Source organism: Grammomys surdaster, unplaced genomic scaffold (genome assembly GCF_004785775.1).
Source record: "Grammomys surdaster isolate TR1022 unplaced genomic scaffold, NIH_TR_1.0 126059, whole genome shotgun sequence".
Taxonomy (NCBI): domain Eukaryota; kingdom Metazoa; phylum Chordata; class Mammalia; order Rodentia; family Muridae; genus Grammomys; species Grammomys surdaster.
In genome coordinates this window covers 4,683,234-4,701,145 of record NW_021620869.1, presented here as the reverse complement: position 1 = coordinate 4,701,145, position 17,912 = coordinate 4,683,234, and the positions used below count along the sequence as shown (strand labels likewise).

Here is a 17,912-nt window from a genome sequence, read left to right as displayed (position 1 = left end):
TTGTGGTGTGTGTGTGTGTGTGTACGCGCGCATAGTAGGTGTAGGTGAGAGTCTCAGGCTGCCAAGTGCATTGCTAGAAGAGGGATGTGTGTGCATAGCCCAAGCCAAGAAAGAGTTTCAGGTTTGGAGTTTCTTCAACTTGTATGTACACCTTAGCTTAGAAGTACAGTTCAGCGTTCTCAAAACACGTGGAAGCCGACGGTTTTACTATTCTCCCACAGCAACTGTGGTTGTGAAAAATGCAGCCCCGCTATTATTTCCTTGTGTGGAAAATCCAAGCCGCAGCCAAGCCTCTCCCAATAGCAGTGGTCTGTCTGACTCAGAAAGCCGGTTCTTCCAAGCCTGGGGCGGGTCCTCCAGAGCACTGAGACGGCGGGGCAGAGCGCTCGCCGCCCTTGTACTCAGCCACAGCGTCGCTCAGGAAGTGACGATAGGCTCGCTCATGCGTACTGAGAGGCAGCTCCTTTATGTCATCGCGGGCGCGACGCCCCGTGGGCCAGCTTGTGCTTTGGTCTGGCAGGGGTGGTGGCGGCGAGAGCGGCCGGGAAGATGCCAGTGGCGGTGATGGCGGACAACGCCTTCAGTTTCAAAAAGCTATTGGATCAGTGCGAGAACCAGGAGCTTGAGGTAGCGCGGCAAGGTGGGGCGGTCGGGTGGGCGCCGTTTCCAGGGTAACGGGCCAGGCCGCGGCCTGCTAGGAGCACAGTCCCTGTTCATCAAGCCCCAGTTCCTGTCTGTAGTATTCTGGAGACGCTTCCATTTCTAATGTTAAGATAAAAAGTTTACTAAATAGGCTGGGTGCCGTGGCACAGGAATCCTGTGGACACACGTGAGGCAGGAGGATTGCCTGTAAATTCGAAGCCAGTTTGGGCTACGAAAAATCAGACAAAACAAACGAAACAAACAAAAAAGAAACGGGGCAGGGGGCGGGGGCTCACCTACTAAAGGAGACAGCTGCAGTTTGTCGATAAGCATTTAGCAGACCTTGCTGAATGAATAAAGATTGAGGAGAGACAGGACACTATAACTACCCATTGGTAGTCTTCTGTTTTAAGCTTACTTAGCCTTTTTAAAATAACGGGCAGAGAAAAAGTGCATTAAGAACCTGTTGGAAGTATTTCTTACCGTTTTTTGTTTTGTTTTTTTACTTGCGGTCTTCCGAGGTAATGTCACTTAAATATTTGTGAATATGGAAAGGAACCGATACCCCAAATGGAGATAAATGGCAGCTCACAACAGATCTAAACTCAGATTTTAATCCTTGATACTTTCCTAAGCATTTTTCTGCATCTGTAGTAATGCTGGAAAACTTACTTTTTTTAAGTTTTAATTTTCTCTTTTCTGAAAGCTTATTGGGAAATGAAGTCCGCCCCCCCCCCCCTTTTTTATGTCTCTGTAGGCTCCTGGAGGAATTGCCACACCGCCAGTGTACGGTCAGCTTCTAGCTTTGTATTTGCTCCAGAATGACATGTAAGTAATGCCTTTTACCTAACATGAAGAGCAGCAGCTTCCTTGAGATGATGCAGAAGTACATGCAACAGATAGGTGTCTTTTACCATAATCCTGTTATATCTGTTTCCTGTTTAGTCATAAGAATAACTAAGCTCGATTTTGTTGTTGTGTATGTTTTACATACACCTAAAAAAACATGGTAAATTCTTGTGAGAAACTAACATAAAGAACCAATGGAGTATAAAAAAAAAATACGTGTTTTTTAACTTATATTTACTCAGAGACTGGGTGGTGGTGGTGCACGCCTTTAGTCCCCTTACTTGGGAGCCAGAGGCAGGCTGATCTCTGAGTTTGAGGTCAGCCTGGTCTACAGATCCAGCTCCAGTACAGCCAGGTCTATATAGAGAAACCCTGTCTCAAAAAGACAAGTAAAAACAAAGGAAATTTATATGTACTCAGAGGAAAAGAAGCTGGAGCTGGAAGGGAACACTGGGAAAGCCAGGAGGTAGTAGACATGTTTGACTTAGTCTTCCTGGGTGGGAAGAGGCTAGAAAATAGAGGCTTGGTGCAGTTTCAAACCCATTAGAGATTTGTACAGAAACTAAACTGGGTTTCTTCATTATACATATATAAGTTATTTCTGTTTTGTGATCGTGTGTCTTATGATTGTACCAACCCTGTAAGCTTTGTACTCATGAGGAGAATGGCTCCAAATTATAATAGCATGGTGCACACATAAGTTGTGAGGGACACTCAGAGCCTTGAAACAGACACATGTTTGTATCTGAGTGATTGTAGGTAAGTCTGTGGTTTGAATGTATTGTGGCTTAGGATCTGAATTGTTAAAGAAATTCAGGAGAGGGAGAGAGATAGAGATAGAGATAGAGAGAGAGAGAGAGAGAGAGAGAGAGAGAAATATTACCCTGAAAAAAAGTTTTTCATGTCCTGTTTTTCTGGAAAACTGCTTTTCCCCAACAAGTTAATATAAAACAGAATTGTGCCATGGCCTGCTTTGGTGGGTGTTCTCCCATGTGTTTACACTAGGACCTGTCGTTCTATGTATTGACTGAGATGACTTGTGTGTAACTGATCTTTGTGTAAATTAGGAATAATGCAAGATATCTGTGGAAGAGGATACCACCTGCTATAAAGTCTGTAAGTGCTCCTGCAGTGTCCTCTGATGCTTTTAGAATACTGGCCTTTACTTAAATGACAGCCTCCAATTCCTCTTCTCCTTCCCATATATATGACAGAAACCACTGTTAAGTGAAGGTTAAAGTTCCAAACCTTTAGGTTTCTCCAATGGGATGGTTCAGAAATCTTGTTCATGTACTGATGGTTTAATGAGGCCTTCTGTACTGGTGTGGACTGGCCAGTTCATAGCTGGCCAGTTAGGTGCGGGAGGCAGCTGAGGAATTTTGATTTGCTGTAATGATGGCTGTTTGTAAAGTGGCATTGTTTACATGGATATTCACTGCATTAAGATCACTCTGTTAATTAGATTTCTTACTTGGGATGGAGATGAAATGAAATAACCTGTGAAAAGTGTCTTTCCAGGTGGAATGGAAGTAAGACTTATTTCACTTTTCTTCCTTTCCCATTCTGTTTATAAGAGTGAAACAGGAGATGGGCTGCACACGATAAGAATATAAATTGTTGGCATAACTGCTCACGGCATTTTAGAATCAGGCAGATCCAACCTTTGGACATTGCAAAACGATGTTATCATCTGCAAAGTTCATAGTCTAGAACTGACATGCAAGCTACCAAAAAGAAAAGGTTTCACATTTTATACCTGTTCTTGGCCCTGTGGCTTGCAGGCTTGACATACCTATTAGAAATGTAATTTCATCTCCTAAAATGAATAGAGTGTATTTTGATGATACAGCTAACAAATTTTGTCATTTCTGATATTTTTTCAAAGATATGGTCAACAATTTTTATTGCAGGCAAATTCTGAACTTGGGGGAATTTGGTCAGTAGGACAGCGAATCTGGCAAAGAGATTTCCCTGGGATCTATACAACTATCAACGCCCACCAGTGGTCAGAGACCGTGCAGCCAATCATGGAAGCCCTTAGAGGTAGCATTTTTTTCTTGTGGTTAAGTCATGTTGCGCTAAGGCTGTCCTTGGAACACTGTAGTGCTATGCTGTGTCAGTGTGTACTGTGGACATGGACAGCGCTGATTTGGGGACTACCTTTCAGACTTGAGCTGGATCTGTGTTAATGTGATTCTCTCATTACTGGGAGCAGAGGGGGTCACAGTAGATTCCAGATTGCCGGTTGTCTCATTGGCAGAATCTTTTATCCTCTTTGTTGGTACTTTTGTGGTAACAGAAAGTTTGTGACAGAGTCTTGCTGTGTAGTCCTACTGTCCTTTCCTTCTTGGGTTACTGGTGTGTATCACACATGTGACCTTGCTGCCAGCATGAAACTAGGCAATAGTCAAAAGTTCATGGCAATGAACCAGGCAATTATCAAAAGTAGCAACTAGACTTTGGACTTTGTCAGCCTTGGCCTTTGATAGCTGTTATGTCCCCTCTATATGTCTTGTAAAAGGAGCCATCGCAGAGCCTAGAGACTTACTTGTGTTTTCAGTTCCTCTGTAAGGTTAGAGGCTGGCATGGTGTGGCACTGACACATGATAGCTCTGTCTCACGTTGCCATGCTCTCGGTCTTTCTGGGTCACTCAGGTTCTTTTTATTGTGCAGGGGGATCCAATCCAGGCAAGCAGCTTTGGATCCTCTGAGGTGGACTCACTGACATTTCTGAGCCACTCGGCATGGGAACTAGGAAACAGACTCTGGTCCTGTCAGAGCAGAATGCATACACTCTTTCTGGCCCCACTACACACATTCATACAGTGAGCCCTCTTACATTGCTCAGTTCTTCCTGTCACCTCAATTCTGTAGTCACCATCTGCCTTTAATGGTATTCAGTTGGTGGGCAGGTCCTCCTCAGCATGGTAAGGACATGGTGCACCAGGGAGCGGAGGGGAAGGATTACTGGGGAGCTGCACCAATCAGCTCTTAGCAACAGTACCTGGATCAGCATTCATCACAACAGTGTACACAGAAATAGCTGCTTTGAATAAACATGAGCAGAATTTCAGGGTAGATGGGCTGGGCATAGGGAGTATGGAATGAGGTCATGTGAATGCCCTGGGGCAGCTTGAAAGCTACTCTAGGAAAGGTCACTGGGAGGAGTCACTGGAAGGTAGATTGACAGGACTGGGTTCGTCCTGGTAAGTACAGTGGTTAAGACGCCTTTTCCAGGTGTTGGACTATGAGCTCACTGACAAGATTTGGGTAGGAGCTCCCAACTCATCCAGCAAGTGTTCTTCTGTGTATTTTATTCTTTCTAGCACTACTTCATACCTATGAAATTCAGAGTTTTTTCCAGCCCACAGACACCCATACTATCTCGTGTAGCATGCTGGAGCTTGATCTCTAGAGCCAGGCTTTTGAGTTTTGATTGTTGCACAACTACCTGCTGGCCTTCATTTTCTTGTTATAAAACAAAATTGAAGAGGTGACTTGTAAACACTGGTCATGCCTGAGACACTATTCTATTCTGTGCATGAAGATTTTCTTGAGACAGAAATGGTACCCACCCTAAATGGTACATACACCTTTTTCTCTGTAAAATGCCAGCCTGGGAAGGGCAGTCTTAGAATAGATTGGAATTTTTGAAGTTTGCTTCTCAGTGTGTGATAAACTTGCCAGTTAAGAACCACAGTCTTGCCTCTTAAAGGTTCCAGTGTCCCCAAATAGCACCACTAGCTGGGAACCAAGAGTTGAGATAAATCTGTGGGGACAGAGTGTATTCAAATGATAGCACCTACAGTTCTGTGTGAGCCAGTCAGTTCTACTAGGAAGTCAGATATCTTGGCTGAAGAGCCTGGTAGGAGAGCTGTTTGTTACAGAAAGCCAGAAAGGGCTGGCAAAGCACTTAGGGAGTACTTGTTCAAGCAACCACTCTTCACACAAAGCCTGAGGGATGGGTTGAGGGCCAATAAAACAGGACTGGTCACAATTGTGGAGAATGGCAGCTAGAGCAAGTTGGGGAGCAAGGGTGTGGCTGCTGATTGTCACTAGAACACAGAATGCCCATCAGCATCTGTCGTCAGCCTCTTTCTGCCTGTTAGAGCTCTCCTGCCTCCCCACAGCCTGCTGCTCTTCCATTCATACTTGACTCTAGTCTGTTCCCTACTCCAAAAAATGTGACCAAAATACTTGGATAAGACAGTGATTTTAGATGGTGGGAGGTTTGGCACATGTGTGTGTGTTCTTGCCATTGCTGTCTGGCTTCTTTTCCACTGAATGTCAGTCATAAGGAAATCCCTGCACATCTGAGACATTCTCTTTTAGAGAGAGGCTGAGATGGGTAGACTCAAGCAAGAGGCAGTGGTGGCAGTGGGCTTAGTGGGGCATGAGGGGATACAACGTAGTGTTAGTGTGTTGTTCATGTGTGTGATTACACAGACCATGGTGTGCATGAGAGGGTTCACTCCTTCCATCTTTACATGGGCACTGGGGACAAATTCAGGTCTCCAAGCAGGCACCTTTATCCACTGAGTCATTTTCAGGGCCATTGTATCTGCAGTGTTTGAGACCTGTGAGAAAGCCTGTGGCTGAGGTCATGCCCCGTTTGGTTCTGGCAGTACTGTCATTAAGCCCATGTTCACAGGAGTACTGCAAGGGCCGTGCTTCAGACCATCAAACAGTGGGGCCGAGAGCTCAAGAGTGGAATGTGAGGAGGAGTCTACTGAGGGACTGGATGAGTCAGGAGCAACAGGTGTCTGCAGGGGCCTGCGCTGGTTGGTTGAGAGTGCAGAGGGGAGTTTCAGTGGTAGAGGCTTGATTTTTACACGCCCAGCCCTCCACTGTAGACTATAAAATCTGAGTATTTCTTAACCAGGTTGGCAGCCTTCTGGAGGAGCCCTTGTATTACCAAAGGGCACTGACTAGGAAGGCTGGCTGTGTTGGATGGGGCAGTTGTCTCATCCTGGGATTTCTCAGTGTAGGTGTAAGAGCATGGGGACATGTGGAAGGCTGTTTGCAGGGAGAGTTCTGTGCTGGGGCCTGGCAGCACCTTCTCTTGAGAGTCAGACCTTCAGGCTTGGGGCTCAGGATCTGACCTCATACACACTGGGAAGTTAGGAGCAGGTGCTAGGGTAAGGCGTGTGTACCTGCCCCAAGGGAGTCCTTTATTGGAGACCCTCCCTCCCGAAAGGGTGGCGGTGGTGTCAGCCTTCTTCTAGTGTTTGCAGGAGAGATAGAGCAAAGGAAATTTAAAATGCTCGTACCTTAAATTCATGAACATTTGCTTCCCTACGACTGGAGTCTTGTTGGCTTTGTTTGCCATGTCTGTAGCTTTTGTCCCTGTGCAGTCTGTGAGGAATGTGCAGTCATAGAGTACGGGGTCCCTCTTAACTTCCGGGCATGCGGTGTCTGCTTTGCTGGGTCTAGTCTTGCCTGTAAATAAAACCTGGATGATGGACCTGTGTTTAAGAGTCCTCTTCTCTTGGTTCCTGTTGCCAACCCTCCCCTCCCACAATAGATGCAACGAGGAGGCGCGCCTTTGCCCTGGTCTCTCAAGCTTATACCTCCATCATCGCAGATGATTTTGCAGCCTTTGTTGGGCTTCCTGTGGAAGAGGCTGTGAAAGGTACTTGCAGCTGCCGGTTACTATAGGGGAGCAGAAGTCGTATGGCTCTGGAACTCTAAAACAAGAATGATTTTGCACTTTAGGTGGTGCGTTTGTTTAGGAAGTGATATACAGCACACCTCACATAGCACCTCTGTGTAGCACCTGTAACCACGCACAGGACTAAGCAGCTGTGTGGAATCTGCCCAGATGCTTAAGAAAGCACTTCTCAACTGACCCAGTTACCCAGGTTAAGAAACCCTTACCTACTCAAAGGACTCTTAACCCAGTGGTAGAACACTGCATGTACTTGGTTACATTGTTTTACAGTGATTGTCATTCTTGATTCTCCAACCCCGTGAGTGTCATTCTTGTTCTTAAGTTTCCAGAGCCTGAACAGTTTCAGGCTCACGGGACAGCAGTGCTAGAGGTTGTGGTATGGGTGGCAGTGTTCTGTTTTGTGGGCAGTTGGTTTGGGGATGGGACATTAAACCCAGGGGCTCGTGCATCTGCTGCCATGATTACTAACAGAATGCTTCAAAGGCCATCATAGACGTGTCTGTCTGGAATTAGACTACTTAGGTACGACTACAGAAGACCAAGCATGTCCGTGATTATATCGGCCCCAGAAGGCTTTTGGTATATTTCAGAATATTTAAAAATACGTTATCTGGAGTGACCTTCTAGTAAATACACAACACCTGAGCATGGTGAGAGGGTGGCAGGGCTGGGTCATGCAGGCTGGCGCTTGTGCCCTTCTCCCATCCCTGTGTGAACTCTGTTTTCAGGTGTGTTGGAACAAGGATGGCAGGCTGACTCTGCCACAAGAATGGTTCTTCCCAGGAAGCCAGGTAGGTGGGACCTCAAACACATGACACAGGAGCATTGAACAGTTGACATAAGAGCAGAGTGACATTGAAGGTCACCTACATGAGACTGCTATGACTGACTGGATTAGTCGATTAGCTCTCCTTTCAGGTCGGTCCCCTGCTTGCCCCTTCATCTCACCCTCTGGAGACAGTCATGTTTATTCCTGTGGGTGCTGCTTCCTCCTGGGTACAGGAGTGTCTTCTCTGAAGTCTTCAGAGCCAGGTGTCCCTCCCTTGTCACCATCCTCCTTCGTCAGCCCCACTTCCCTTCGCTTGCTCTGGGCACTTGCTGTTTAGACAGATGTCAGTGCTCAGCCCCACAGTTGAAGCTTATAAGGAAGACTGAACAGGTAGTGTGTAAAGAGGGGCACATTCATATCTCCATTTGAGAACCAAGTGTTTGTTGTGGGGTGAGGTGTTACAGCCTTGACATGGCTTCTCTTAATTGTGTGTAACTGTCTTTTTTCTTTTTTTGTTTAGCCTCAGGAGCCTTGGATGTTTCCTTGAACAGGTTTATTCCCTTATCAGGTACATGTTTTCATGTGGACATTTTAAGTGTTCCATTGTTTGCTGATCTACTTTCTGTAATATGTAGAATAAGTTTGGCTACAAGCAGGAAACTGTAGGTGCCCCTGTAGCTTAGCTGGAGTGGTGACACCTGATGCCCAGCTACAGAGCCTACCTGTCCTTACTTGAGGGCTTCTGGGTTCTGGACTGTATTCTCAAGGCCCCCACATCCTGGCGTGCCCAAACAAGCATTCCTGTGTAAATCTCTGAGGTCTTTGCTGCTGTCGCTTGTTGACAGTGCAATGTTCTGGTTGGACCAGGCACATGAGATGCACTTCAGAACTGTTCTTTACCCAAGTCCTCCAAGTAGGGGCTGTCCAAGCAGCTAGGGTCTGAAGAGATGCTGCACGTCAGACATGTTTGAGTCTTTACATAGCCTGCTGCAGTATCAGCAGCTATCTTGACATGTGTTCATGTCCATCTGACACAACCAGGCTGCTAAAATATAGACCTTGTGCCTGCTGTTTAGAACTGTCTAGGCCTCTGGAAGGCATGATTTTTGTGTTGAACCAGGTAGCACTAAGAAAGTTAAAGACCTCCACAGGCTGGTGGCAGGGTGGATGCTCTGTCACGCACCATTTAAAGTGTCTATCCCTCTTTATCACACAGAGCCTGCCCCAGTTCCGCCAATCCCCAATGAGCAGCAGCTCGCCAGGCTCACCGATTACGTAGCTTTCCTGGAAAACTGATCTGTCACTCTGAGTTCAAGATCCACCTTCAGTCCCTGTCACTGACAGACATGGAGTTTTATTCTGAGTTCGGAACAGGGTGAGCGCCTCTGTGTCCTTTGGGTGTGATAAAATGCACATAGAAGATGAAGTGCATTGTACAGTTTTCTCCTCAGACACTTTTGAATGTCCTTGGAGCAGTTTTCATTTGTATTGATCACTTTGGCTGGAGCCATCAGTATTACACATCGAGTTTCTGTCACAGACTGGACTCCGAACACAAGCTGTCCTGCTGCAAGTAGCAGAGAGGGTGCTGTGGTAAATACCACACTCCTCTGTGCCACTGGCCTCCAACTGAAGTGATGTGCTTGGGATTTGAGGAGGACTGTCTCGGTCGGTGCCCTGCTCATGTTGTCACTCATGCTCTGGAGAATGTGCTCTTCTTCCCATCCCAGAACAAGGAATCAGTGCTGTAGAATCAGAAGGAGCTGGGTGGTGACGGGCCATCTCCTGGAGAGGAGCTTGCCAATGCTACATTTGTCTTCCCAGTGATGGGAGCATCTATTTCGTGAGACAGACAGTGTGCACAGAGAACTCAACATAGGTGTTTCTGGGAAACTCCAAGTTCTGATGCCTCCTTTCAGAAGATGGGAAGGAGCCCGGAGTGCAGTGTGTGCTTATGGAAGCTCCTGAGCTGAGGGATGGCCTGCAGCCCTCCTGCTGCTCGTCCAGATCCTGTGTAGAAATGCTGAATGCGTCTATTTTTGTTCTTGTATGGCAGCCCTTGAAGATTTGAGGTAGTTAATGTATCTTCAGGTTAAAATGGCCCTGGTTCATTTATTCTGCATTTGTTCAATAAATATTTAATTGAATTCTTAAACTGTGTGATCTAAAGCTGGTTCTAGAAATTTAATATCTTGGTCTTAACTGTGGGTACATTATAAGTTTGTCCTTTTCTCAAAATACTTTAAGTTTTAAAACTTTTTTCCTTTTTTATTATTTGGAAATTTTATACATGCCTATAATGTGTTTAGATCAAATTCACCCTCCTTTTCCTCTGACCCTAGAGTATAATTTAAAAAAAAAAAAAAAAAAAAAAAAACACCTCTCACCTATGACTTTATGGTGAGTTACCTAATTTCTGCTTTCATTGATTTTTATTGGCTCTTTTAAAAATCATCTTTGGAAATGCAATTGATAAAAATCATTTGGAAATATGTTTTAAATTAGCATTTTACTTAATCCTGGGAAATCCTGTTAAAATGTTTAACAGTTGAGGAAATGAAGCCTCAGAAGTCAGAGTGTCAATATGGGTAGTAAAGCCAGGCGCACCGTCTAAGATGAATGGATGGCTCCTGTTTCTAATTGCTCATTGGAATGGAGCCAGCTGTGTCCTGTCAGGGTTGGTGACATGGTTTGTGAGTAACAGGCTAGGAAGTGAAGTGATCTCTCGCTGAGGGAGCATGGTATGAGTGTGAGGACAATGAGGCAGAGGGGTTTCAGCTGCACATGGGCTTGCCTGGGGGAGAGGTCCTGAACTGCTACACGGTTAAGAGTTATGTCAGGTGACTTGATATGACTGCATTGCTAGTGGATTAATAGCACCTGGGGCTAGAAATGTAATCTGGGCTCCACAGGACATGGCAGCCCCGCTTTTCCATCTCTGTCTCCTCAGCACACGCTTCTCTCCCAGGCTCAGGCAGATCCCACTTGACATCTGCAGCTCTTGGTGGACCTACCGTGGTCTGTCAGTTGAGCATCTATATTCTGGAGTCTCCATTGTTACTGAGGCTTCCCTTTCACAGCTATAGGTGGTGGCTTCTCAGGGTCTCTCCGTATCTACCACAGGGTGCCTGACCTCAGCTGTTCTTTGTGATTCCCTCAATCTTTCCTCTTTACATTCAAAGCCAGGATTTTGCAGATGACATGACACTGCCAGGGTCTGCCACCAGTTTGAGATAGAGCCTACCCCCTTGGACTACAGCTAATAAGCTGTGCTGACTGTGGAAACACTTCCCTCTTGCTCCAGTGCAGTGCTGGAGGCTTCTCTGCCATGATGCTCGTCTCTGTCAGTTACAGCTGCTACTGCAGCACCAGCCCAACATCACCTCAAAATTGCCTCAACCAACAAACCAGTCCGTTGCCTTTAGGTTCAACTTCATGTACGTTCTCAGGATACAAGCAGAATGAAGCCGGATTCTTAGCCAGAATACCTCACAGATGGCCACCAGCCCAGTTACTGATGGAAGCTGTGTTTCCCACTGAGACCTTGTAAGCCAGACCTCTGCTGTTCATGTTTTTGGCACCATTACCATTCCATGCCCCCACAGAGCTATTGAGCCCTGGGTCCAGCATTCTATCATTTCCAGTCCAACACACCATTCACCTCCACAGTCTTCCCCTGAACAGCTACAAAGGCCCTTAAAAGCCATGTGGTCAGGTCAGCATGATCTGTACCTCATGTACCAAGTTCGGCCCTTGTTTTATTCTATTGGTCCGAAAAAATGTCCTGACACAAAGCTTAGGTGAGAAATGAGCTATTTTAGCTCGGAATTCCAAGTTAGAATTCATTATTACAGGGAAGTTGAGGCGGAGCCTTAAAACAGTCCAGAAACCACAGTCAAGAGGGAGAGAATGAGTCAATGGAGGCTTAGTATTCAGCTGGATTTCTCTACCCATACAGTCCAGGGCTCAAATCCAGGGAGTGGTGCCATCCATTGCCAGGCTGGGTCTTCCCACATCAAGTAAGGCAATTAAGACAGTCCCACACAGGCCAACCTGACGTCAACAATTGAGACTGTCCCCATATGATTCTTGTTTATGTTGACAACACTAACCACAGGAAGATTGATGAGTTTCCTTCTGAAATAAAACAAATAGTAAAGATGTCACTGAGTACACGAAGCCTCAGCTCGAGGCTTGAAACACCTAAAGGCCCGCTCACAAGTGTTCCAAGCAGCTGAGCTGTGCAGTGTGTCTTAAAGCTGCCAGCCCTAAGGCGGTATGACTGCAAGAACCAGTCAAGAGAAAATCACAGCTGGTCCTGGTCTGTCCCTCACTGAACAGCCTCGAAGCCTGTGGGACAGAGTAGGAGCTGGAAAGGGATAACCTACAAAATGGTCCTACAGGACACCCCATAGTTAAAGCCTGTGCTAAACAGCCCATTTCCCTGGAGTTCTGTGCTGGGTGGGGTGGGAGTATGCCTGTAAGCCAGAGATCAAACTTAGAAAAACTGCAAGTGGACATTAGCTCAGCACAGCACCGCATGAAGCACTGAAGGGAACAATGGGTGGCACACTCGAGATTTTTGCCTGCATGGACATACATCATGTCCGTGCAGGACCCACGGAGACTGGAGGAGGGTGCCATGTCAGATCCCTTGAAACTGCATTTGCAGTTGGTTGTGAGTGGCCATGTGAATACCCAACCATTGGGCCATCTTGCCAGTAGCCCCCAACTTTATTATTTTAAAACTTTCGGTTCACTCTCCTTAGTTCATCAAGTTTGGTCACTCTTTGTCCTGGGGAAGTGGTTCTTACCTCCCAGTCTTTCCTCTTTCCCTGTCCACGCTACGTTTCCCCTCTCTTTCTGCTTCCTGTTTTCTCTGCTTCCATTTCCTTCGCTTACTCTTTCTACATTTGCCCCAGATTTTAACTTCATGACATAGTCCCTTGTCTTGTCTGTTTTCTGTTCTGTGGCCTTTGGTTATGTACTGGCTGATATTTTACTAATTATCAATTTTGAGTGTGTTTCTAGCTCTTATGAGTTTAGTGTTGGGGTGGTGCCAAGTACTCGTCTCCATTTTGAGTGACTCTGGATAGAGATCCCACCAGAATTAGTTGCTTATGAAGAAGATGCCCAAATAAATCCAGAAGAGCGTGCGTGCGCACACGCACACACACACACACCATAAAAAAGCAAGATAAACATGTTTCTAACAGATTATAACTCTTTCATCAGTGAGTCCAGTGACACTGAAATGGTTGAAGAGCTGGGGAAAGAATTCAATGGCCAGCTTGTAAAACTAACTTATTCAAAGGCGAAGGAGAAAGAGATGAACCCAGGGGGATGGAAGAGAAGGTCAGCATGGAAACAGCTTGAAAAATGGCAAACAAAAAAAGAGAAGAAGCCTTCAAGATCGGGGGAAGCCACCTCTGATGGACATGATCAGGCAGAAGACATACCAGGGATGGAAGACAGCACTGAGTAAATACCACATTCAGATAGCCATTAGAATGACCACATGGTGCATGGTCAAGTGGCATAACTTAGCGACATTTTAAATATATTTTTTGCCATTGTATGTATTTTTTTTTAAGAATGACAAATTCATTTTTCACAATGGTTGATTGGATCTCTTTTTAATCTTTCCACAAGAGAGCGGTATGTCCATCATCCTGAGTGTAGCTGGGGAGAGTCGTCCTCACTGTGTAGCTCTCTGTTCACTCTTTCCTTCGTGGTGTGAGTGCTTTACTTTGATCCCATTTGTCAGTTCTTGCCTAGGCCTGTATCATTAATCTCTTGAGCCCACAGTTTTAGCTGGAAGTTTCAATTCCTCAGTCTTCATAAGTAATTTTTGACAGAACACCAGCAAAACTCAGCAGGCCTGAGCAACAGGACGACTGTGGTCCTCACTGACACCCATAGGACATCTTCCCCAACAGCAGCAGAGCACCCTGCCATCCAGATAAGTGTGCTCAGGGCTGTGAGGAAAGTTTCCAGTCACATACCAGGATTAAAGGCACATATCGTAGTGTTCCATGACCACAACAGGGTCAAATTAGGAACCTGTGGCAGACAGTGTGGAGAATGTCCCCCAATTCAGTGATTTATAATGTGCATTTGTAACATGTCTGTGGAATCATAGCTCCGTTCAGAGATAGTTTTATGCTTTTGATGCCTAATAAGGCACTTCAGCTTCCACCTCAATGACTGAGAACCAGGGCAAGTCAAGGCTTACATAAACAGATAATGAAAATACAAACACAGGAGACAGAAACCACACAACGATAGATAAAAGAAAAAGCGTTTCCTTTAAAAGGAGTTGGGGCTCCTAGGAGAAATAGCAGAAGCCAGCTCTTGGTGGTAGAGAACAGCTTGGGACATTGTGAACGTGTTGTGCCAGGAAGTGAGAGGGTCAAAGGGTAGGAGACACGCCAAATGGCCGGGAGCCAGCTTTGTATCACAATAAATAACTGTCGTTAGAAAGTACAAGCTATTAAGCTGCAATTCTGTCCCAATACATCAAGCAACAGGCGCGAAGGACAGTTCCAGCTAAGATACAGAGGGAACTATATAAACGGAACATCTCCACTTGGAAATAGCTGTGCTTGGATGCTCGGTATTCCTCAGAACCCATGAACTGAGGCTTGGCCTCAGATGGTGCAGGGTCATGGACTTTAGCAGATGGGAGGTCATTAGGGCATCAAGGGCATGCCCTTGGAAAGCACTTGTCTAAGATCTTGGGCCTCATGAGACCCCTCAAGTCATGCCAAGAGCCAGCTCTTTCTCTGTGTCCGGTATGTGCCCATGTGTCCGGACACCCACATACCCCTGGTGTGATGCTCTGCCAGCCACTTCCCCTGCAGAGCCACACACTTGGAAGTTCAGAAGCCAAGAGCTGAGCACATTGCTGACTTCAATCAAATACCTCAAGCTCATCACAATGAAGAACAGAGGTAAGGAGACACACTCGTGGAGATACATGCGTGGGTGGACACCTGGGAACTGGGAGTTTCTCCTGACCCTTCCTACCAGTATCCCCACTTGCAAGTAGCTGGGTCCTTGAGAGACTGAGAGTGGCAGTACCATAGTAGGTCACCTTGAAGGTTGGCACATGGGCCTCCAATGTGAAATGAAGAGAGAACACTGATACAGGGGCATTTGTGGCCAATGTAAACCATGTGTTAAGAACAGGTGGTGCATGAGACCGACGCAGGATGGAGGACATGCTACAGAGTCTTTTCCCCAGACTCCTCCATGAGAGAGGAAGACGGAAACAGTTTCAGTTACAATGAAGTGAGAATCCAAGCAACTGGAAAGGCAAAGCTATGGCACATTCTTGGGAACTGGTTAAGATCTGGGTAGACATTACAGATTAGACCTGCCCTTGACAAACCATAGCCTCTGGACCTAAACCCAGCTGGCAAGTGTTTCACAAGTAACATTTGGGAGGGCGGGGAATATAGCCAAATTTGTCTATTCATGGTCTGGTTGTGGCTGAATTCTAAATCGCAGAGATCAAGACTTGTGACAGAGTGCATGTACCTTGCTGGGCTCAAGAATTTGCCACCTAGACTCTGCATTGAAATGTTTCCTAATCCCTGAGTTCAGTTAATTTTTTTATCAACATAACTGTGCAGATTTGGCTGATTTTTCTGTGTCTATAATAGAGAATACCCTACCTTTGGCAAGGGAAACATTTATACACACACACACACACACACACACACACACACATTTGCTAAATATCAGCAATAAATAAATACCTGTGATGTTTATATCAAAATCATCTTAAAACAGAGGAGAGACCTTGATATTAAACTCAAAACTGTAACACTTCTAAAGAAAGCACAGAAGAAGCAGTTCAAGATATAGTCCCAGGAGCCATTCCCTGAAGGTACACACGAGGAAGCCAGAGGCCAACCTGGGATGTCATTCCTTGGGTCACTATCCATTTTGTTTTTACAACAGTCTCTTACCGGCCTGGAACAGGCCAACCTGCAAGCCCCAGAGACCCATGAGCCTCTGCTTCTCCAGCCCTGGCTTTTCAAGTGCTCACCACTATACCTAATTTCTCACAGGGCTCTGGAGACCAAACTTGAGTGCCCAGCTCAGTAGCCAAAGGCTCAGGAAATCCGAATACATAGGTGGGATTATACCAAATTACAACAAAGCAGGAGTATCTCTGGTCAATGTGGTGGCAGCATTGCCTGCTCCAGACTGGCACTTTGGGGTAAGGTAGGAAGGACACTGTACCTCAGGGAACAGCTCAGTGAGACCGTTCCCTCCAAAATGAAAAGCATCAACTAGAAAAACTAAATCCATGTGGAGCTGGGTCTCTAATGACCAGTTAGGGATACCGCCGAAGCTCAGCAAGGTGCCCTTCCCACGATCTCCAGGCTCTGCTAATGGGAGTTTTGCATTCCATCTCATATTTTAGAAAAGCATCCCTCGTTCTCTGGTTGAACTACTTAGAACTGATAAGGGGACAGAAAATTTCCCAGCTTGATGTCTTCCAAGGATGGATAAATAATCCCTAACACATATCATAAAAAGATGGGGTGGGATGTCCAAATACTGAACTGACTGTCCTGTGAAAGAATTCTGTGGATTCTTCAGAATACACAAGAGAACTTAAGGGCAACAGAATCTTAACACCAAGATGAGCTTTCAAACTGTCTAGACCCATGTTTTCTAATGGTGGAAAGCCAACAGCGTCTAAGATTTTAACTTCTACAGAAGCCATAGTAGGTTTTTGCTCTCTACCCTTAGTATCCGTGTGACTAGTGCATGTGAGTGATCAGAGCATCTGAGATCTGGTGAGATACTGCCAGCCAGAGTCACTGAAGGCAAGCATGATTCCCACTGATGAATCATGCCTGGGAAGAATATTGAGCCACTGTCTATATTACAGGTTCGATTCCTCTCTCTCAGACTTCCTCTCCAGTTAGTGTAACAAAAGCAGGGAGGGGAGAGGCTGGAAGGACAGATTCAGTTGGTAGTGCTTGCTATGCAAGCGTGGGCACCTATGTTTGGTCTCCAGAGCCCATGTGAAACTTAGGTATGGTGGTGAGCACTTGTGAACCCAGAACTGGGGAAGTGGAGGCAGGGGGATTTCTGAGGCTTGCTGTTTGGCCGGTTCCAAGCCAGTAAGACACTGTCTCAAAAATCAAGATGGCTGAGGGATGACATCCCGGGTTGATATCTGGTTTCCTCATGTAAACACTCTCACACACAGAGAGATAGAAAGACACATAAATAGAAGCAGAGACAGAGAGGGACAGGGACAGAGAGCGTACACAGAAAGGGGAGAGAGAGAGTATTTCTCTAAGCAGAAAAGCTGCCATCTTCATCATATCAGCCTGGCTTGCTTGCAGGATACCACCATGGTGGAGCTTCTGCTCTGTAGATGTTCCCTCACAGAAGGAATGGGGAGAGTCACTGGACCCTCAACTAGGGTTCCAGCTGCAACATTCCTGCACCTCCCAGCCACTCGTGTATGATTCTGCTCTAATGGCACATGGCCTTGTGGTCTCAATCGGTGCTAGAGTGTAGACTGTGGAAAGTTTACTAGAAGTAAAAACATGTACGCATCTGTAGGGAAGCCATCTACGCTGGGTGAACTTTCCAGTATGGCGCTTTAGAATTGCCCACATTGCTTTCAGCAGCCACCCCCAACCCACACTTTGTAAGTAAAGTCCAATAAGTTCATTGCTTCCCCAAGTTGAACTTCAGACTTGGGTAGAATTGTTCTTTGGATTGTTATCAGGGTCTTTGAAGGAGAAGGTGGATGTTTGTTTACCTCTCTTCAGGGAAGGAATTCTTACTTGTGCATACACAAAACCCACAAATGTGCACACACATGTTCTCCCTCTCTCCCTCTCTCCCTCTCTCCCTCTCTCCCTTTCTCTCTCTCCCTCTTCATTAGGGAGAGGGAGAGAGGGAGAGAAGGAGAGAGGGAGAGAGGGAGAGAGGGAGAGAGGG

The 17,912-nt window shown here is 46.1% G+C and overlaps 1 protein-coding gene across 1 annotated transcript; it reads left to right on the top strand.

The window, feature by feature from the left end:
• The first annotated feature begins 424 nt into the window (after positions 1 to 424).
• Cops8 (COP9 signalosome subunit 8) lies at positions 425 to 10,086 on the top strand. The gene is made up of 8 exons (XM_028755368.1): positions 425 to 627; positions 1,400 to 1,470; positions 2,559 to 2,607; positions 3,402 to 3,534; positions 7,016 to 7,123; positions 7,891 to 7,953; positions 8,452 to 8,499; positions 9,148 to 10,086. The coding sequence occupies exons 1-8, from the start codon at positions 550 to 552 to the stop codon at positions 9,225 to 9,227; spliced, it is 630 nt and encodes a 209-aa protein (XP_028611201.1). The 5' UTR covers positions 425 to 549; the 3' UTR covers positions 9,228 to 10,086.
• Positions 10,087 to 17,912: the final 7,826 nt, after the last annotated feature.

What these genes read in the sequence shown, in the direction of transcription:
- Cops8 (XM_028755368.1), top strand. Translation starts at nt 550, where the DNA reads ATGCCAGTGGCGGTGATGGCGGACAACGCCTTCAGTTTCAAAAAGCTA. An exon ending in GCGAGAACCAGGAGCTTGAG is followed by an intron (nt 628 to 1,399) that starts GTAGCGCGGCAA and finishes ATGTCTCTGTAG; the next exon opens with GCTCCTGGAGGAATTGCCAC. An exon ending in TGTGGAAGAGGCTGTGAAAG is followed by an intron (nt 7,124 to 7,890) that starts GTACTTGCAGCT and finishes CTCTGTTTTCAG; the next exon opens with GTGTGTTGGAACAAGGATGG.